Raw genomic sequence first — 23,418 nt, forward strand, 5'->3', positions numbered from 1 at the left:
GTTTGCAGTCATTTGCTCCTCTGCGTCCCACTGTTGACACTGGTTTTTTTGCTTGTTTGGTTGGGTTGTTTTTTTGTTTTGTTTTTTTTGCATCTTTAGTGTCATTTTGTGTCTCTTTGTGTTATACTTTCTTTTGTTTTGGGGGTTTTGTCTCTCATTTTGTGTTTTTATATCTCATTTTGTGCCACACTTTGGGCTTAGTGAATTTCTCTTGTAATCATTTTGCATCTCTTAATCTTTCTCAAATTGGTTAGATCACATCTTATTCCGGGATTTACAATTGTAGTCTGAAGTTCACACATCATGGACATGAGTAATTTGGGGATTTTAATGATTTCTTTGAAGTGTTCTTTTTCCAGGGTATACAGCATACATCTATTATGTACTTTACAAAAGCTTACAAGAGCTGGATTTTCTCTAATCCACAAAGAGTCAAAAGTAAACATACAGGCTCTAAATACATACACCAGCACTAATATTTGGTTAAATGTCCTCTGGCAAGTTTCTCAACCAGAAACTTTTGGTAGCTAATAACCAGCTTCTGACATAATTCTAGTTGGATATTTGACCACTCTTCTTGGCAAAACTTAAGTTGGCTGGTTTCTTGGCATAGACCTGGCTTTTAAGCATTGTCCACAATTTTCAACACAACTTATAGGGTTGAGACCAGGGGAAGGCTATTTCAGAATTCAGTGTTAAGTTGTTAAGATGTGTACACACTGGAAGCAATTGTCTCAACATGCATTACTTTCAGTTCACTATTGTGCCTGAAGGAGGTGCAACAAGCATTTAAAAAGGAAAAGGAGAGCCACAAGTGTGCCTATTTATCTGATTATCTGAGTAACCGAAGTACATATATTAGAAGGTGGTATGTGTATACCTACACGTGTGTGAATTTTGTATTGCCATGCTAGCATATGCTTGTCCATATCTTTGTACATTTTTTCAAACAAAGAATCAAAATAATTAACGCAGGATATGTCTGATAAAATACACTGTCGTGACTGTGAGAGAAGACACACTGTGTGTTGCAGTTTAGAAGATTGTATTTTATTTATCACTCCAAACGCAGCAATTCATTATTTAAAAGCTGCTTAGTCAGACTTTCTAATGTCCTTGTGTCCAATTATGAAATAAAATAAAAAATGTATTTCTTGCCAACAGCATCATGTGTTGCTGTTAAGTGATACCAAAGTACTGCTGCTGTTCTCATAATATCAATAAATGCCATGCAACTTTTCTTTCTGGTGAACTCACTATACAGTATAAACAGTGACACTAATGATTTCCCTGTATTCCATGTGTAGAATGACACAGATCCATGAAAGCAGAAGCAATGAAATATCCAAGTCAAATCTGATATCGGTTGTGTTCAGCCTGAAAAGGGTCATATGCATTTTACTCTTAGCTAGTTAGTAGCAGCTATATTGTCAAACTGACTGTTATTTGTGAAGTGTTTTTGTGGGTTATAATTTAACTCAGGCTGGATATTTTTGATGCTCTCAAAACAGTCAGGTAACATTGTTGCTACTAACCTTAACAGGGTGACACTTTTTCCAGCCATCCCTTTTAAAGATTACAGAGATTACAGGGCTAAATGTGAGCTTCTTTTTTTTTCCAAATAAAGCATAAAGCATTGTGTAAAAAAGTCCGAGCCACCCCACCCAATTCATTCATTTATAGTTTGCTAGAAAAAGGAGAACTAGGCTCAGTAATTTATTGAAAGATGTTTGTCGTACATAGAAATACAGTATATAGATGTAATTTAAAAAAGAGTTTGTGCACTTCTAAAGAACTTTAAAGCCAATATTTGGTATGATCACTTTTATTTTCCAACACAGGCTAAATTCTCTTAAGAAGGTTTCTAGTAATTCTTTAAGTAGTCTTTAGGAAAACCTCTCCAGGCCTATTTTGATGCTGGCTGCCTTTTTTTTCTGTTCTCTCTAAGCTGTTGCCAATCATTTACTTTCCAGATTGTGTGGCATCATAATTCCACCAATTTTGACAAGATCCCCAATACCACTGACTGAAATGCAGCTCCAGACCACGATCTTCACTGCTGTACCTGTCTCCTTGAAGCAAAAAGTTCCCATTTGCACTCATCACTTCATAAGAGCTGTTGCCACTGATTTCCTGTCCAGTTACTGAGTAATTTGGCACACATCAGTCTTTTCTCCCTGTTTTCTTTTCTTAAGAATGATTGCTCGACAGCCACCCCATGGACACCATTTCTGGTGAGGCTTTCGTGAATAGTACATGAGTCAAATGAAGGGACAGATGCATCTCTCAGGTCCTCTGTGTCACATCCTTCTTAAAAATGTGACTTTCAGATACTGTTCATCTGCTGCAGATAAAGGCTAAGACCTATTAAATTCTCATTCGTGATCGTGACGAACTCCAACTGGCAGTTTTCTCTGTGGCAGCATAAAAAGGCAGCATGGAAGTAAACGTTTGGATGTGTCTCCACTTTGCCCAGGTCTGGAAGAAGACACAAACTGTCACCCTTGGATGAAATTGCTAAGGATTTTCAGAAACAACCCAGAAACCACCAAAACTCAACCTTGCCAAGAACTCTACCAATTCTGCCAAGAAGAGTGGTCATATATCCAGAAGCTTACTCCAAAAATGTCTGCTCAAGGTACAACTTTCTAAGGGACATTCAGCAAAAATATTAGCGGGGAGTAAGTATACATTTTAGCTTGTACGTAAAATTTTGACCCTGTGTGAATTAGAGAATATAAAAGATTCCAACTTGTAATCCCAGTTATTGTTTTTTTTAAATCAATAAAGCTGTACGTACCTACTGGATCTGGACACCCTTTATGCAATGTATAATGGATTTATCTGTACAGAGAACGATGTTGCAACTAATATACATATGTGCTGAGAATATGACGCTGTTGGGTGGGTTGGGGATTTCAAGGTAACAGTTACAGAAAGTGCATTTTAACCACCTTATAATGGTTGAAAAAACTGAAGTTGTTAGTGCAGTTCTCATCAAGAAAGTGCAAGGCCTCGTTCAATTGAAGGAAATGATTCAATGGACTAAATTCCAAGACTATATTGAATATATACTATAATTACTCAATTATGTGGCATCTGTATAGGACTTTAATCTCTTCAAGTGCTGGACTTTGAAAGTCACTTTTGCTTTTGTCTTCCTTTTGAAAAATCCTTCTCTTATTATTTGCCACCAATACTTCAAGCACTTGGAGCCAGCTGGGGAAGTTCGCTAATGATGTGTCCATGGAAACAAGGCACAGGGTCACATGTGTCTTATCACTCAAGACAGGAAAAGCCCTGTGCTTGATTTTGCTTAGATTTTAAAATGATGTCAAAATACATCAAAATCAAGGAACAGTCTACCTTTTTGGTTTTCCTCATTAGTAGATTTGATAAGGCTTTTGATATTATTCTTCCGACTCCAGCTTTGGAGGCCTTGTCAGTCTATTTTTGTATTATTCACAGGAGGCACTTGCAATCAGTCATGAAAAAATAACCTCTCCTAAAAAAATAGAAAAGAAAAAAAAAATGAAGAAATAAATAAATAAATCAAATAAACAGGCTCTTAACATTGGCAATTATCCCATCACGACCCTCCCAGTGATCAAGTATCAATTAGAAAAGGCTTTGAGCAGAAAAACAGCAAAATATAAGATTAATTTTGAAGACTGAACTACAGCTCTTATGTTCTTGAATGCCAATGTGTTTACTCAAAATACAGCTGAAGCACTCTGGTATTGTTTTGGTTTTAATTGGAATGTCAAGAGGCTCTAAAATAGATGTAAAAACTTTTTTTTGTTTACCGTGATTTGAAATAATATGCTAAATTATTTCCATAAAACATGTCTATGTTTTATGGGCTTTATGGGCTTTATAAACAAAGGTCACTCTTACTTAATTTAAAACCATTGTAACACAATAACTGCTCCAGGCTTTTATGTAGATTATTGTCAGTAAACTGTGATAAATGAAATCCCATAATAAGATAAGCTTTGACTTTGTTGACGCTGATGAATAGTATACATTAGTGAATTGCCAGCCCTACGCTACAAGATGATGCCTGCTTGCACCTTCTGCTATGATGTCTATAATTAGAAAAAAGCAATGGTATGATTAATGTTCCTGAGCCAGTTTAAAGCACACGCACGTTCATTCATGTGTCGTGTGAGAAAATTTCTGACGTGTCATAAAAGAAATGACTCCCATATGCTGTGTTTTATCTATTTAACCCTCAGAGTAACATTATATTACTGCAATGAAAAACAGGCCCTGAACTTATTATCAAAGCAGGTGTATTGCCAAGATGTCTAATTTAGCTACATAAAGAAAAGGATTATTTCTATCATTTAAATACTAATCCCACATTTTTAAATTAAATGGGAAATGATTATTAATAATGGATTACCTACAGTGGCCATTATATCCAATTGTATATTTGTAGTCTACTTGAATTTTTTTGGTTGCAGCATGTTTTCTTTTGTCCCTTTGTCCCACATTGCTCTGCCAGTGGAGAAATTTCATGTTCAACACATAATGTACATTCAGAACTAATACTCTGTATTTAAAAAAAGAAAGAGAAGAAAAGAAAAGAAAAGAAAAGAAAAGAAAACAAAAGAAAAGAAAAAGTGAAATATTGTCTTTCTGTATGAAAATGAGACCTCAGTTTGAGAAACCTCTAATGCCTTTTTGGTATTCTGCATAGGGCATACTCTACTTTTATTAAAGTCCCGTTTAGGTGCAACAACGCTGTCAGAGCACCGGAAGAGCTAATTAAGCAGAGCAAAGAAAAAAGTACATGAATCTCAATCTGACTGACAGCTGAACTTGCTCCCCTCTGCCGCTGAGAGGATTATTCTCGGCGACATCCCTCAGCAACAGTCAAATGATGCCTTCAGGTGAACAATGTAAACTTCCGAATTTCACTAAAGTAGCTTGGTTAGTAACAATCAGCATGAAACGGGCAGAGGACAAGACATACCTGTACTGTAAATCAGTGTTGGAAAGCGTTCATTTAAAGGACAGAAAGTAGACTAGTAATTTTACTGACTTAAGTGGAATATGACTAAAAAAGTGACTTGAATATTAATGATAAATGATCAGAGAGACAGCACAGGTTTGAGCTGAAATTAAAGTTGGAGACGCAAGGCTGAGATTGTTTGGACATGTGCGGGGGAAAGATAGTGGATATAAGGGGGAAGCATTTTGAAGATGGGGCTGGCAAGCAGGAGGAAAAGAGGAAGAAGTCAGAGAAAATTCACGAATGTAGTGATGGAGGACGTTGGTGTGAAAGATAATAGAGGTGATGTGAAAGTAAGGAAGATTATACGCTGGGGCGAACCCTAAAGGCAGCAGCAGGAGGAGAAGTAGCAGTAGAAGAAGAAAAGAGTGCTCTTGTATTCTGCCCAACTTGTCATCAGAAAACAAATTCTCTGCTAAACCTACCTCAACCCTCAAAAGTTAAAAAATAAAATAAATAAACATAAAAAAATATGTAGCCTAATACATATTTTTAATTTATTTTTGATTTTCACTTTAAGTCGAGGTAGCAAATGTTGGCCATGTTACGAATGATTCGACTGTTTCGTTTCTATTTCCTTTGCCTTATACTTTTTTTCTCCTTATCGGTTAACCCGGCCAGCCATATTACTTACTCGTGTATAAACAGTAATAATCAATCTACGCAGTACACTTTATTTAACGATCGGCTGTCCACAAAACGGTAAACGCTTAATAGCCATACATCCGACAGTATTCAAGGACATTGAAGTATCGCGGCACTTCCTATGGCCATATTTGGAGTGAGCATCGGTGGAGCGTGAGCACAGGAAAGCATTTCGAAGGACTAAAATGAGCTTTTGTCTGTCGTCTGTCATAAGAAAAAAAATCCAAACGTTGTTTTCACATAAGTTGACTGCGCCGCGTTCACAGAGGGAAGCAGCGTCCTGCTGCAGTGAGCTTTGATTCATAGGAACTCTGACACGCAGCAACAAAAGAACATTTGACACTGAGAAAACTGTCAGGAGACACAGGTAAGGTGTTTTTTTTATTTTGAATCATTTAACACCTTACAAAAACCCCCTTTTTAAACTAATTAACCAAAAAAATTAGAAAAAATGCGTCACACAGCTGCAGACTCATCGTCATTTATAAGGATGTTAAATTGGCACCTGTTGATCTGTATTTCCTCTAGTTGGAAACCATTTAAAATTAGTCTTTTTAAAGGATGATAAAGTTCTGTTGACGCACTGATGATATGAAAGTAGGCTCTACTGGAATAGCACATGAAGGACGACGTGAGGATTTATGCTGGGCAGCATTTATGGCATTTCTCGTAAAAAGATCCTGCACAATCTCTCTGCCATATGGCCAAAAGTTGCCCCCACTGATAAACATACAGATCATAAACATGGTGCTGCAAGCTTGATCAGAAGCTCGAGGAAACACTGGTATACATTTAATAATAAATATTCATTTTAGTAGAATTATGTTGGCCTTAAACTCTCACAGGTAGATATGATTGTATGGTATCATCATTAGTATTATTACTACTATGTTTTATGCATGTGGTTTTTATAATTGAGCTGAGGGTATAAAGCTGTTTACTCTTCAAATTTCTATAGATACAATGCCCCACACCCATAAAACACACACACACACACACTCTCAGGAAGATAAAGGTAAGTTGGATTTAAACCTTTTGATTTGTTTGTTTTTTTAACCACTTAATCATGTCAGTTCTAAAGCTTATTGAGCTTATTTGTAATGCTTACTGAGCTTTATGTATAAATCAATGTTCTGTCATAGAGATGTATGTGAAGCGCACCCTCTCTCTTTCTCTCTCTCTCTCTCTCACTCACACACACACACACACACACAAACACCGACTTCTCTGCTTGAAGTGTCTTTTCCCCCAGTGAAAGCCGCAGCAATAGTGAGCTGGTAATTTACCTGAGCTATTTATATTGACAATAATTACATGTACAGCAGATTAAAAGGGTAATAAAAAGGATTATACCTCATTATTCACCATCTGTATAAAACTCAAAGCGCTGGTGGTGTATGAAACAAAACAAAACAAAAACAAACAAACGTAGCGATTCTCAATTTTGCAGAAATCATCTCCAGTTCATAATTCCTTGCTCTCTGTGGCCTCCCTTCAGCTATCTCCTTATGAGCCTTGCTGGTGCAGGTCATAGCCCCACTTTAGAGTCATGAGTCCATTAGAGATTAATTAATCGTTACCTCTTTTTATCATACAGGGCCTCAGTGGTCATTACTCACAAACCTGTCTATGTAAAAAGCAGCTTGCGCACACTCATAGAGGCATGACAAAAGGTTATGGTAATGCTGTACAAACAGAGTATTCAGATGTTTGGTAGTACGCCATTAATTACAGCCTTTGTGAAGTGTTGCATGTCTTCAGAGAATCGTATTGTAGCTCAGTGTCTTGTAGATGCAGATTGATGTTTTTGCGTAAACTACAGAGCATTATTGCCGCTGCATAATAAGTCAGTGGTTTCTATTTTTGAGAGTAGTGTTACTGCTGCTGAGCGTTTTCAGGGTGACAAAAGATGCATTGTGTGTAGTATAATAAGCAGGGATTTTCACTATTGTTTAAATTTTATATTTTGTGCGTGGCTGTCAGTGGTTTTTGCTGCCTTACTGTGCTGCAGACGCCCTTTACAAAAGCTCTCTGCCGTCAATTCCTGGGATTTTCTCTGGCAATCAATTTCCAAGCCGGAGTGCCTGTCATGTGCCTTGACAACACAGACTCTGTTAGCTCCTGGGAATAGACAGCTAAATGTTCAGTGTTTTTTAGGTGAATCATAGATTAGGTGTTATCTGCAGGTGCATACAGTACAGGTCACTACGATGTAATGTCTGCACTTTTTCCCATTGATCCCACTGAAAAGATTTTACAGAGAGCTGGCAGTTTAATCCATTTAGCCTTTTGTGTCCCCAAGGGCCAGCCACATAATAACATTCGGGGCCAGTGACGAGGCTCTTGGATTTGACTTAAAGGTGGTTTTTAACACGGGCAACTCTGCAGAATAATCTACTTAGAGTTATGATATGATCTGAATGTGTATCCCCTCCGGCTGCCATGCTTAAATTAAGTTTTGAGGAATATGCAGGTCAAAATAAGCACGTCTTGTTTTATTCAATTACATAAACTGCCATAAAGGGATGGTTAATTGTTCCCTTTTATTTCAGCGACTCAAGAGGAATGTAATAGCATTTCAACTATGTTGATCGAGGTGTCTCTTTAGAGCTGTTGTTAATCAACTATTGCAGAACAAGCTACACTTTTTTGAGGTTATTGATTTTTTATTCTTTCGCTGTCTTTTGGACAGAATTGGAAATATCAAATGGGACCAAGTTAAAAGTATGAACTGTAGTTATTAGCTCATGAGTCACACTGAAATATTCTCAGGACTGAGCATTAGGTGAACTAATGACTGGCACTAAATAGGCAAAGCAGTGTTGTGTGTGCACCTTACACATTGTTCTATGTATTTTTCTCTCTTCTACTTGTGCTATGGGTCAAAGTGACAGGATTACAATGTAATGTCAGTATCAGCTTTGTATTTTGCAGCATTAAAGTGAATGCATTATAAAACCCAGGGTCTTTTTTTCAGCCCTTGCAGAATTCCATTTACCTGTATTTACCGACTCCTTTCCGCTGCTGTTACCATAGAGACTAACCATCCCTATCAGCAAGTCGCCTTTGGCTGCCGGGCTCATTGGATCTCACAGGAAAGAGACACTGGTGAGCCAGTGTTTCCCTGGCTTGATTTCGGCACCAGTGTAGTGAGAAAGGCATTTGCTTGGCTTTGACAGTGTTTCCTTGGCAGCTGGCGCCACACCAATAGTGGCACGTCGACCCATTTTGTCACTATGGGTTGACAGCTGAGACAGAGTGAAATCAGCTGGGAGAAATCCACTCCCGTAATTGAAATGAGTTCACCTGGGAGACAGCTGCTCTGCGGCGCCTGTTACCTGTCAACAGTCCACGCTTGCCAGTCTGCATGTAGTAGATATAATATGATGCCTGAGCAAGTCTTCCACTGGTGGCGCCATAGTGTGGAAGTTGAAAGAGATGCCTCAGGTATTTCAGCTGTGTGGCCTTTGTAAGATGTCATCCACAGAGCATAACTCTGTTAAATAGATGCCCTGCAATAAAGCTGTGGCAAGTGGCTAGTGCACATGAATCCAGCTGGAACATAACATTTATGTTACAATTAATGCTTTTTGGATATTTTCTAGGCTTGAATGATTTTTTTTTATTTTTGTGATATTAACTGACTAAAAAAAACTCTTTTTTTTTTGCAATATCTGTTTTTTATACAAATCATATAAATATTTGCTTTACAAGTACAAAGTATCCCATACATACCCTCAGCATGAGCCTTTTCTTTTTCCACTGCACTTTGCTTTCTGTTCCGAATACTTAAATCTCTGGATAACTGCAAAACTCGTCATTGTTCACTGTCACTTTCCTCTCACCTACAACTCACAATAAAGAACTGGAAGGACTTAACTGTCGTTTCCTGTCAAACACTGAAGAAGCAACATTTAAGCTCTTGAAAAAAGCACCCTGAAAATTAGGCCACAATTGCTTCCTTTATAAGCTACTTTTTGGCAGTCAACCAGGAAACCTAGTAAATTACAAGTGTATCATATGAATAGGAAGCAAACTAAAATGCCTCATTTATAGCACCACTTGAATATAGTGTGGTCTTTGATTATCATGCAAAAAAATGTCAATATAAGTCAAACAAATAAGTGTTAATAATTGCATTTGTAGGGGACTAGGAGTCTTAACCCTACTGATCAAACATATTTGAACATTGAGAATCTCAAAACCACGGGAAGTCATTCAATTACGAATAACTTTTCTTCTTCGACTGCTTCCTCTTCCTCACCATATCCCTAGCATCACTGTCTTTCACACAAACTCTTTGCATGCTTCACTACGTCCTACTCCTCCTCTCAAAATGCTCAACTTTAGTCGTTTCTCCAATGTGCTCATTCCTATTTCTGCCCTTCCTGATCAAATGAAAATCTTAGTTTCAATTTTGCCACCATCTCTAAACCATATATCATAGCAGGTCTTACAGTTTACTCAAATATTGTAAAACTTGAAAAAAATAATGGTGTTGTCGAGGCTGGCTGTGTGGCAGGCAGGAGTCGGATCAAAACACAGGACTCTAAAACAAGAGGTAAACTAAAACGCAGCTTTATTGCTGAACTTAAACTAACTACAAAATAATGCAGGTCAAAAACCAAGGAAACCAAAACAACAAGCCTGCTATGGGGATAAATGTCAAGGGAGGACACAACAAAGACAGAGGCAAACTGAGGGTATAAATAGACAAGAGGAGATTGGGGTAGAGTGGAAACATCTGAGAAAACACAGTTGAACTGAATCTAACTAATGAGACAAGGGGGTGCAAAAGTAGGAGGTAAAATAGGAGATAACAAACACTGGGATCAGGACTAAGACATACAAACTTGAGAGAATTAAAAAGGGACCCCAAAGACAGCACACTGAGAAACCAGACCAACACAGGGACACGACAGAGGAGACAGAAAGGCACATAGACATACTGACAAGCCTAGGGCAGACTGGACAGGAAAGAAAAGGATAGAAGGATAGAAAACAAAACTCAAACAAACACAAACAAACAATATAATACTTCAAAGGACAAAATATAGAAGTTGAACGTTTCAATTCCCAAAAGAACAGAATCACAAGTCCACAACAAAAATTTGTTTTAATTAAGTGCTGGCTCGAAGTGCCCAGGACCAGGAAAGATTATGTGAGGATATTATAGTCAGGAGTTTAAATTACATTTTAAAAACATGCAATCTTTCTTAGTTCTGCTGTAATTGCTAGCATGTCTATATGTACAATCACCACCACTGATTCAAAACAGCAAATTTACGCCTTATCGCTACCATTTTGGGAAACATCGAAAACCGCTAAGTGAGTCGAAGTAGAGGAAATTCTAAGAGTTTCCCTCTGTGGTGCACTGGAAACAAAACACTGATGTTATCTAGCAGAGAAGAAGTATCAACGCTCGAGTCTAATAAAGTAAAGTGTGAATTCTCCATGTGGACAACAGATGCCAGCCTCCAGGATCGATAGCATACTCTCCTTTGGCACAGTCAATGATGCAACTTCTACCCCGAGCTTCTGGCTTACTCCGAACCGGAAAGCCGACTGCATGCTGCTCTCTCTGTGCAGTTGGCCTGGTGCACCGACTGACAGTCACACACACAAATACAGTATGTTTCATTTTCTGAATTCATTTGGTGTAAGCAAATTCAATTCAAACAGGCAACCTTCATCAGCAACATCCAAAAAAGACAAAAAAAAATCAACATTGCCAGTAAAATGGGTGCCATCAGCTCAGAATCTCTTCCCACATATCCACCAAGCTAATTATCCTCTAACGTTGATATTGTGTCTTGTAAAAGTCAGAACAAACCCTTCCCCTGGCTCACTCTGTTTCTTTCTCGTCGATGCGCAGACACTGGCTGTCAAATATTGAAAAGGAGTCTGACTGTTTGAGGCTGTCTGACTGTCTTCTGAAACAACTTCTCCATCAATCAAACCCTCTCTCCCTTGTGTCCTTGTCATTTCTTTTTTTGAGTGTTCTGTCTCTTCTTCTTTCACTGTTTTTCGTGGCACAGACACTGTTGCAGTTGCACAAAAGCCACTCATTCATCCAGGTGGAGCTGCAATCTCAGTCCCATTTATACAAATTTCACATCAGAATTTAAAAGCCATAAGCAGTGTTGATGGGAAGATGTGAAGGGGATTCTTGATACTCTCCTCATCAGTTACTAGACGGATACAAGCTGCGTGATTAATGAGGTTGCAATCATTGTAAAGCCTTTTGACATGAAGAGTGAAATGAAAAGTAAACACAACTATAAACTGTTTTGCCGCTGCGGTGATTACAAATCTAATGTTAGTGCTCAGAAATGTGGCAGCTAATAAGTGTACTGTGTTCCTGTGAAAGTTTGGTAATCAACATCAGTTAAGGCTGAGCAAATAATATACTGCTAAATCACAATTTTTCATATAATTCAAGTGAATGAATGACAGATAAGAACTACAGAGGCCTAAAGACCAATCTACACAGGGGGGGGAAATGTCAGGGTATACCCCTGTGTCTGATCCAGGCACAAAAGAGGGAGGACAGGTGGTGATCAGGCAGGTAACTATTAATCATTCAATCCAGATGTCTACCTCTGAAAACCTCCTTATGACTTTTACTTCCTCTAGATCAATCTTGCTGACCAAAGCTTATGTCCTGTCATGTTCTGTCTGAAGTAAACAGTTCAAAACATGGTTTGGGCTTTTAAGGAGAGGTCAAAGTGGAATGCTGCAGAAAAAAGGCGTGTGCTGAATTCATAACACAGTAAAAAAAAATAAAATGGTCTTAATGTTGTCATTTGAGACTATTTTACTTTGTTGCTTGCCACTCTTAAAACTCCAGGAAAAACCAGTATGTTAACATCAGAGGTGGGACACACCAGCCACCACAAAATACAATGTGATCACTATATTTTGACATTTTTCAGTATGGTAAGTATTGCAATAACATATAGTGAGATTTGTAACCTTTTTCAACTGCAAATGATGTCCTCAAATTGAAAGTTTGTCAACATCTGTTTTATCAAAAAGATAAAGCTGTCTCATTTGATGACACTGTCAGCAAAACCTGCCATAAATGTTGAGTCGAGTGCCCTTGGGTTGTCCTCATTGATAAAGACTAATTCAGAATGACAGCAAAATGTTGGCAATCTGTCTACATTTATAAATTAGATTGTGAGATATGCAAATAATTGCTATCTCTTTGAGGAGGATTGCTGTCAGTCCAAGCCTATTTAGTCACCACAAGTAGTGATCGGTACCAGGATGTAAAAAAAAAACAAAAAAACCCCCCAAAACAATTCCATGCAATTCCCATTTAGCCACCAATTTATTTATTTTTTAATTGTGACTGCTGACTCCTGTGACTGAGCCATTATTAGGAGCTAGCTTTATCAAGCTAAGTGTGTCCGATGTTGGATTTATTTTGTTTGTTTGGTTGTTTTTTTGGGCCGAGTCAATTTGCTAACGTAATCTCACAATAGTGGTGTCTGAGATGAATTAATTTTATAAAATATAGATATTTAGTGTCCTTGTATGAAAAGAATATCACCATGCAAAATATCACAAAATGATGCTCTATTGATATTTTTCCGGTACCCCTATTATGGATCAGTAACAAATTGATATGATGTTAGAATTTGCCTTTAGAATTTGGTCAGTGAGGTTGAAATTGGTTAGAGTGTGTGTGAAACTGAAGACTGGAAATGGAGTGAAAAGAGTTAACCATTCGTCTGATATCACACTACAAAACAAGACAGGAAATGAAATACAGCAGGATAATCATCGTATCTTGATTGCATTTTTAAATAATCACTAGAGCCTAGAATCACAATTAAAAATAAAACATGTTTAATCATCCACACCCTAACTTTAATATTAAATTGCAAGCATTTGTAGATTAAGTCCTAATAAACAGCATGTGCTTCCAACATACATAATGAAGTTCTTTGCTTGACTAAGACAAAAATACTGAAGCTTAAAAAAATATTTTTTGTGTGCCATAGTTTTGGTGCAAACTGTGGTTATAGGCGAACCACAGCTGATTTTTGATATTCTTGATATTTTAAGCTTTATATTGTGGTTCCTTCACATATTTGTGAGTTCAGTGCATGTGCAGCTTATTTTAATATTTCCATCCAGAAGAATTTGTTTGATTGTTTGGCTCTGCACGGAGCTGTGACAGCATATGATATTGTTATTAGGACATATAATTTAGTTACACTTGAAAGTCACTACGAAGCCAAAATGAGAATTCACTTTATGGCAATTGGCTTTGAGAGAGAACTACTCAGTCTCAGAGAATCGCTTAGCAACACAGTGCCAATCTCTTTCAGGATGTTGCATAGGCTCAGATTTCTAAATTCATATTTCATACTTATGACAGCCCAAGGATAGCTTTCTTTATATATGCTCAGATGCCATTTTTGAATTTGTTGAAAAAAAAACCTGTCATGTTATGAAATAACTATATAAGAAATTAACTATTGGACATAATCTTGTTTAATTAAATGTATTATATGCAAACAACTCTTAGTTATTGTTTGCAAAGATAACAGTCAACCTGGTTTCATCCTGTGTAGCTCAGCTGTCCACTCATTGAATGCTTCAGTAGTGTGTGTGGCATAGCTTGATGAATGGCTCCTTAGTTCAATAAGTCTAATTAATGCCGTTACAAATCGGTCATTTACGAGTTAAAACATTCATCATCCAGAATAATTGAATGACCAAGGCCAGTTTGAGATCACTAAGTTCCTTTAGGGGATTTTGTTTTGTTTTGTTTTTTACCCAGATGGAATTAATAAAGAATTTTTTGTGATCCTGACTTTCTAGCCAAAAGACAGATGACAGGACTGATAGCACTTGTCCCAAAAATGAATATAAAACGGCAGAAAGCAGCTGGTAGTCTTCTGAGCTCCAACCTATAGGGAATTGCCAATCTCTGATTTCTCAAAATCCACCTATCATTAGTCACCGCATTCTGTAATATCTGTTTTGTGTAATGTACATAAAACAGAGGGTAAAGGCAGCCAGTTCAGTTATCAGTCTGTGAGCTAAGCCAAGAAGAGCAGCTGAAGCTGCCAGCATCTTATTTACTAAGAGACGCAACACTTGCTATCAATCTTATTAATCAAATTTAAGCGACAAAACAATAACGTTAATTGCCAAGAAATGCAAAACAATCCTGTGCAAAAGTTGCAAAATCTCGAGATGTTAAAATTCCCATTCATCACACAATACTGAATCCCCCAAAATGCAGCTACATCATAGCTACATCAGCCACCCATTATTTTTCTATATTTTGCTAGGAAAATTGGGAATATAATCTTTATTTATTAAGAGATTTATTGACCAATAGTGTTCCATTGTGTCTTTTTCTTTCCGTTTACTGCACTGGCAGTATGTTTGGGATCATTGTTAAGCTGAAAAATGAATATGTTGCCAATCAAATCAGGTATTGCATGGTGGATCATGCACATACTGCTTACCATTTGAACTAAATAGTTCAAATTTGCACTCATCCCTCCATAAGATCTCATAAGTTCTTGTGTAATTTGGCATACCTCAGAACAAATTATACTTTTGCATTGGGCACCTAGTAATAACGTGCCTAAAGGAATTTAAAATCATTTTTTTAAGTTGTCTGATTTGTCTATTTTAAGTCAACATTAAGTGGCTTAAACAAACAAACAAACAAACAAACAAAAACAAATCAATTCTTCGAAAATGGTCAGGTATGAGAACTTGAATAATTACGTTTACATTAATATTTACTGCTTTCATGTAAACTGGTTTTGATTATGCAAGATGTCTTCTCCAGTCACTGCAGGCAGGGTTAATACATGCTAGACAGATTAGCAGCAAATTAAAAGGAAGTGAATAACACTGATTATGTTGATACAATAGCAGTTGATAAGGAGTGGGATACATAAGTATTGTATGTAACAGAAGGTCTGCTCAGGTCTATGTGTGATAAATTTGTCAAAATCATGGCTCCATGCAAATGTATGTGTGCCTGCTGAATTATTGTGACAGCCTGTGCAGACACTGACTTCTAAAATGTATAACAGGAACAAATACTTGGTTAACGTGTGCATAGCTGTCGGTGTTAGTGTCTGCAAGCGAGTACAATCCTAGTCTAGAACAAAGTGAACAGTCAGTTTGTACTTGATGTACTGGAAGCAGGAAAAAATGTGGATGACTTAGCAAAAGAGCAAATTATAACAGCAAGCAGCAGGGTCAAAGCAGCCGGTTTTGTGATATGCAGTGGTTAGTACCTAATAAGTACCTACTAATTCCCAAGAAGGACAAATACTAAGCCCATTATAGGTTTTGGGATGGCCATAGCTCACTGATGCCTGTGAAAAGCTAAGGCTGGCTCATATTGTAGTGTGAACATGGTGTGATGATCTGGCTAAAGTTCTGCTAAGAAATCCTTGTTCCTGGCATTCATGCAGATATTACACTGTCAACTACCACTTACCTAAAATTATTGTAAACCAGATACCAGTAAAGTGGAAACTCAGTCCAGTCCACAGACGCTCTACCTCTTACTCATGTCTGGTTTCCTGACACGCTAGAAGATCAAGCGGAGTCTGTGCCTCAAGGAATCTGAACTGTTTTAGCAGTACGATGTAGAATTGCATAAAATTACATCCGTACAAAGACCAGGTCTATAATTAACACATTCATTTCCAAATTTAGTTTCTATGTAACTCATTATTTTTTAACACATATTTTATGGTTCTTTGAATTATAAAACATCTTTTGTGACCATTACTTTTATGCAGCCTTGTTTTTCCACTCTGTCTCTTTTGTTTTGCATATTTTTTTACAAAGTGCAGTAGAAAAAATAGGGTTCAATTGGCTCTGAGCAAGCCAGACATAAAGGTGAAAGATAAATTGCATACCCTGCAGCATCGGTTAGGTGCAGACAGAAATAGAACACAGCTCCTGTTGAGGAAGAGAATAATTATGTTAAAGGTGAAAGAGGGTGATTATGCAGCTGATTAAACTAAAAGAAGCCTTCAGACCAAGTGTATTTCTAGAAACAAGTAGTTTTATGAATATTGTCTTGTACCTAAAATCAAATGTATTATGACAACCTTCCCAGAGTTGAGCCTGCAAATTACTAACTCTCAGGGGTTGCAGCGAGTTGCAGAGTCTTAACATGTGCTTCCTGTCTCCACTCTGCAGTGAAACATCATGACTACGCTGCTGGACCTAAAAAGTAGTGTGCTGAGGCAGGTGCAGAGGAGCCAGTCGCTAAGGAGCCGAAGGGAACCTCCTCCTCCGACTGCCAGCAGCCCCCTCACACACTGTCCTGACCCCTTACCTCGCAGGTGAGTCAGCCGGATGCACGTACATGTACAAATAGTACCACAAACAAATAAACAAACATTCAATCATATATGTTCACCGAAAATAAGATTTCCATACCCGTATTCCACGCCACCTCTGGGGAAAAGGACTTTTGTTTGGCAGAAAGATCGACCTGGAAAGGATGTGCAGCAAATTAGGGATATTAAAATGTACCAACGAGTGAAGAGAGTGTCAAGGTGGAAGGAGTACATTGAGAAGCTCATGAATGATGAAAATGAAAAGATGGATGGATGGATGAAGGTTAGTGAATCAGGTGGTAAAAAGATGGTTGGCCCAGGTAAGACATCTGTGCAGGGATGGAGATGTCTAGGAGAGAGGGCAGTGAGCTTTTTATTCAGACTGTTTAACACAAAGTTGGAGAGTCAGAGGATGTTTGAGGAGTGGAGAAGAAGTGTACTGCTGTTGATTTTCAAGAACAAGGATGTGCAGAGGCATAAAATGGTTGAGGAGCCAAATTTTGAGAATATGGGAAAGAGTTGTTAAAGATATGTTAGAAGAGTTCAGTGAGCAACAGTATGGCTTTATTCTGAGAAGGAGCACTACAAATGCAATATGTGCTTTGAGGGTGTTGATGGAAAATTATAGAGGAGGTCAGAAAGAGTTGCACTGTTTCTTTGTGGATCTAGAGCAAACATATGATAGGATAACATGAGAAGATCTGTGGTGTTTTATGAGCAAGTCAGGAGTGTAGAGAAGTATTCTAGGGTTGTGCAGGAGATGTTTGAGGACAGCAAGGCAGTGGAGAGGTGTGTGATAGGAGTGACAGATGGGTTCATCAGGCATCGCCTCGGAGCCCCTTTTTGTTTGCAATGGTGATGGATAGGCTGACAGTTGAGCTAAGTCTCTGTGGACTGTATATTCCTAGACATTATTGTGGTCTGTCTGAGGTGGAGGTATCCTCTAGAGAGAAGACAAATGAAAGTCAGGAGATGCAAGACAGAATACATATGTAAATGAGAGGGAGACAGGTGTTACAAGAAGCTGCAAGGAGCAGAGGTAGTGAAGGTGGATGTGTTTAAATGCTTGGTGTCGACCATATAAAGCAACTGACAGTGCACTAGAGAGGAGAAGGAGAATAGAGTGAAAGGAAAATTTACAAGATAGTAATTAGAGACCTGCTGTGATGAATGATCCTGGAAGAGTTTAAGATGTTAAGGTTTTCAGTGAGAGCAACCAGAACAGTCAGGATTAGAAATTGGTATATCAGAACAGGTTGAGTGTTTTGGAGGCAAGGTTGAGATGCTTTGGAAACATTGAATATTGAATTGCCAGAGAGGAGGAAATGATGAAGACCACAGAGAAGATTCTAGGATTTGATGAAGAAAGGCATGCAGAGTTAACAATAACATCTATCTAATTTTGGGTCATGTTATAGCAGCCTTCAAATCTAATTATGTGTAAAAAAAAATAATGTTGCTAGGCAACCAGGCGTGCAGCAGTAGTAGTTTTACATTAATTCCTTTGGGGTCAAAATGACGTACCCGGCAGTTCTGGGTAAAAGTGTTCATAATTTTTTTTCTTTTGATCCCACAACCGCTAACATTTAATATTTGATAAATAAGCCCATTTTAGGAAAAGTCATGAAATATGAGATGATGGGGTTTTAATTTAACATGATTTTTTTTAATGCCAAGAGGTCAAAATGACCTGCTTAGTAGTTCTAGTGTTAACCAAATGCCTTAGTAAGGTGCTAAGACATCCATGTGCCAACAGCAAAGCTTCAGTGCACCATGGTATTGATTCTTGATTCAATTCTCTCTAGCTTCCTTGTTTTCTAAAAGATGATGAATGATTGAGTCTTTCTTGGTGGTAGCGAGTGCTGTTTAACATATTGATCCAAACTTTCACATGTGCATCTGGCTTGAGACCTGATGATTCCATGTGATTCACATCATTTTCAAAGATTTAGTGGCACCTTTCAGGCTTATTGTCACTCAAGATGAAAACGTGCTTATCAGGATAGAAATGTTATGTCATAGGACAGATCACTCCAAACAACTTTGTATTGATTTATTCGAACTCTTCATTCCAAGGGGGAAGTAGGCCTTGACCATCCTTGTCACAGCCCCCTCCCCTCACTAGCAGCTGAACACTTCAGCAATCGTTGAGATTCATACCACTGAACTACACTTTATGAGGAATTTAAAAGTGAGTTAAGGTCCCATGTAAAAAAAGAAATGTAGCATTGTAGTATTAAAAAGTTACTGAACTACCTGATCATTTCTTTTAAAATGTGTGATATACTCCAGCCTCCCCGCAACCCAGAATTGGTTGCATGGTTATTTTACAGTTTCTGTTTTGTTTCTCACTATGGCAGAGAGCTTGACAAATAGTTTTCTCATTTATGTAACTGAAAAAAGTGCATCTTGATTTTATTTTGTCTTTTTTTCCCCTGTGGTATTGAAAATGGTGTCAAGGATTTTCCTGGGTATCCGTGTCAAGTTTAAATCCTAGTCCCAAAAGGTTCATTCTGTTGATCCGGACGTAATGTTTACAGTAGCAGAAACATTTAAATCCTAGTATTGTGAAACCCTAGTCTCCTGTGGATACTCAAGAGTTACTCAGCGCACAAACATGACAGGTTTTCCAAAAGCCCTAAACACCATTACCATGAGGCAAAAATAAATCTCTGCCAGATGTAGAATCAGATATATAATGCTCATGATAATCTCCCTAATGATAAGCGGAAGTCTCAAAGCTCATTTAAGGAAAAAAAAAAATGTTTTTCCACATTTTGGCACCTGCAGTGAAAGCACAAAAGACATAGTTCAGTTGCTTTAAACTAGACCTCTCCAAAATCACAAAACACATTTAATAGATGTTGAGTTTTCCCTCATTTAACAGTTTCCTATTACAAATTAAAGCGTCTGTATAGAACAACTTTTAAGTAAAACCTTTAGTGAACTGAAGATCCATCCACAAAGACTGTAGAGTCAGGATTTGACAAAACTTTAACATTATATTATTGTTGATATAATCATTCCAGAGCTGATTTTTAGTTCACTGTGTTCAGCCATCACGCTTTATATCCTACTGTTAAATAATTTGCTGTTTGTGACTAACTGCAGATACTTTAGTCTTCCTCAGGTAGCGAGCTTCATCGCAGTTCTTTCTAAGTAACTACAAAACTAGCAAGAAAACTGAGACCTTATATATTCCTCTTTTGGAGGCACTGTATTCTTGAGTGTATGAAAAACATTGTCTGGTTACTGTGGCTCTGTTACTGTCATGGATATGTCTGTATAGAGTTATGAGGATCATTAACGTAAAAGTGACACATTCACATGACAAAAGCGCCGTGATGGTGACAGTCTGATGAAGCCAGTAATGTTACAGATCCTATTTCTGAAATGAGATTATGGTAGATAGAAACCTTGTGACAGGCCAGTGAATATGCTAACCTCAGAGCTTTTTTATGCAGATAGCCAACAATAGAAAACTAAATGGATAAAACCTATCTGAATCTCTGAAAGGGCACATTAATCTAAATCCAGCATTTTAGTCACCCTTTAAGCCAGTATATACAGTGGTTGCCCTGTATTGTTCATCTTCATGCCATACACACATACGTATTTATCTATACTCTGCAGTATATCCACTAGATACCTTGTGATGTTTTCTATTTTTTTCTCTCTCTTATAATGCTATTTTTAATTAATTTCTTAAATGTGTTACCATTAGCTTATGCTAGTTATGTTAGTGGAGTTTCGTTTTTTCTTCGCAACAAGTGGAATAGGTAAAAAAAAGAAGAAAAAAAAAGAGTCATCTGATTTATTTCAGTCGTGTTTTGAAGCTTTATATAAAGCCAAAAGTAATCGTATGAACCTGAGGTTTCTATAGCAACCTAAACACAGGCTGCTGCCGTGATGTGAACTAATACTTGTAATAACAACCATTTCTATTTTTAACATTGAAGATAACCTCAATCGCTGCGTTGAACACTAATCGAATTTGAATTTGAAAGTGTGATGCTGAACATAAAGATTATTTTTGACGCATTTTTCACATACATTTTAATTCATTGTATTTTTTAAGATAACTTAAAGAGTTTTATTGATTTAGGATTTTAATATTTTTAAGCAAAATTAATATCACATAATAGAAGCTGATTTGTGCTCTTTATTAAAGACCTGATTTATTGTCTTCATTAAGCAGTGATTCGACCTGACAGTATCGCACCTTTCTCTCATTTCCCATGCCAGCTTCTTGGTGCTGCAGCTTCCCCACTGAGTCTCAGCTGTGTGCATACCCTGAGCCCTCATCATTAGAGTCAGGCTGTTGATCTTTGTTATCCATTCAGACGGCTGCTGACCTGGATGCACTTTCACTTTAATTGAGAATTTGCAAATGAGGCCGGGTGGATTTAGGCTGCTCCATCCACGGTTGTTGACCCAGTAGTACAGTCGGCTGTCAGAGCCGAGCCCTTTCCGAGCAGAGACCTGCACATTGGAGGTGAACTTTTTAATTCAGTAGAGCAAATTATGTTTTTACCTCTATGTGAGCTGTTTTTTTAACAATGTGGAAAAGCACTATACACTGTCAGCAATCAGCTCGACTGGCGGTACAGCATATAAACCCACCAGGATTTATATTTAAATTTATATTTTGCTTTTTTGTTGCTGTTGTTGTTGCTTGATTACTTTGCTGTCCGCTTCCACATCCGTCAAGAGAAGTAGTCTTCATATTTCACACTTGACTTCACTGTGTTTTGAATCCCCAGCTTGCTTAATGGCTCTGACTTCTCAGTGTCACGGTATCGAGGCTCCCATTTTTTAATAATGCAGAATAACACAGTCAATTGAGAGTGACATTAAACAGAAACCCCTAATGCAATAAAAGTCAACACCTGCTATTGCAAAGTCAGTCAAGACTAGTATATTTTTAATTTTTGCTTTACAAGTCCTTGAAACGAGCAGGACCTACCATGTTTTACTTTATTTTCCTGACTTCCTGGCTGTCTTCCCAAAACCTAGAAAATCTTAGTAAAACTTTATTTCTTTGTGTAGTAATTAAATTTTAAAAGAGCTCAGTAAAGTAGCTGAGAATCTCAGCCTTTAGCATGTCAGTCAAATAATAATACTGCACTTATTTGAGACTGCTTCCAGCATCACATGAGTAGTTGTTTTTGCATTCAAACAAGAATTTAGATCGTATTGTGGGAATAACCAACCAGGGATGGAAAGTAACAGAGTAGTTCTGTGCATGCACTATTAAAAGAGGCAGTTGTGCTTTCCACTCTGATTTGGATAAATATTGTAAAGTTGACTGTTTTACAAGCTCTGCAAAATGTAATATGGTCTCCTAAATAGGTTATTTAAACATAGGCTATATATAAACATCCTAAAGTGTATTTGTTCCAAACAGCTCCACCTGTCAAGTATCAGAGGAGGATGAGCCAAAATGCAGACTCCCAGGCAGACTGAATAAAAAAAGGAAAGCCCTTTATTTCAGCTGATACAAATCCAAAGAAAGAAAAACAGAATCCAAAACAGGCAGAAAACACATGGGGAGGAAAACAGATGCTGTGAGGACAAAGGGTACACATACACACTGATGGTGAATTAGGAATTTAAACACAGCTGGGAAGAAATGAGACACAGGTGCACACAAAACAGGGAAACACACACAAGAATAAGCTTGGCACAGGGGAAAGACACAGGAGGATAGACAAAAAGGAAACACAGAGGATAGTACTACAAACAGTACTAAAATATAGCAAAAACTGAAGCTTCAAAATACTGGGGATAATTGAGAACAAAAAGCTACCAAACAAAACCCACAGACCATGACACCACACTGATCAGGATAAAATGTATATACGGTTCCCGTAGGGAATCTTTATATTACACAAGTTCCAAATAATGACCATATGTGGAAGTAGTCACAGTGAGACAAAATTTTAGGTTTCAGAAGTTAGGCTTTACGTGTTTCTTTTAACTCTTGACACTATTGAGAGGCAATATCCTTATTGTAATCATTTCAGATAGCCTAACCCACCTGTTTACGTTTTTGTTTATGAGGGACAGCGATTCACAGGAAAAGTAGCTGACGGGATGCTCCAACCTCCAGAATAATAATGATCAAGTTTCCTTGATTGGTTTCCTCAAAGTATGTTTTGCTGATCCAAATTTTGAAACAAATTTTTTAACTTTAAATCCTTCTCATCACATGCAAGGTCTTCAATAATCAGCCTCATCTTATCTTAAAGACCTCATAGTACCATATCACCTCAATAAAACCCTATGCTCTCGGATTGCTGGCTTACATGTGGTTCCTGCGGTTTTTAAAGTAGAATCACTACTTTTTTATTTTTGCATTTTTCTATAGCCTTTCCTTTAACTGATATAAATATCAGAATGTATCTT

At 37.6% G+C, this 23,418-nt stretch overlaps 1 protein-coding gene across 1 annotated transcript in view; it reads left to right on the plus strand.

The window, feature by feature from the left end:
- The first annotated feature begins 5,797 nt into the window (after positions 1–5,797).
- baiap3 (BAI1 associated protein 3) overlaps positions 5,798–23,418 on the plus strand; it is a 49,180-nt gene continuing 31,559 nt past the window's right edge. The window contains exons 1-2 of the mRNA XM_084925533.1: positions 5,798–6,032; positions 16,868–17,013. Of these exons, the coding sequence (XP_084781659.1) occupies positions 16,877–17,013 (137 nt within the window). The 5' untranslated portion in view covers positions 5,798–6,032; positions 16,868–16,876. The remainder of the gene's footprint in view (positions 6,033–16,867; positions 17,014–23,418) is intronic.

Source organism: Perissodus microlepis, chromosome 4, assembly GCF_051167445.1.
Source record: "Perissodus microlepis isolate ML-2025 ecotype Zambia chromosome 4, ASM5116744v1, whole genome shotgun sequence".
Classification (NCBI taxonomy): domain Eukaryota; kingdom Metazoa; phylum Chordata; class Actinopteri; order Cichliformes; family Cichlidae; genus Perissodus; species Perissodus microlepis.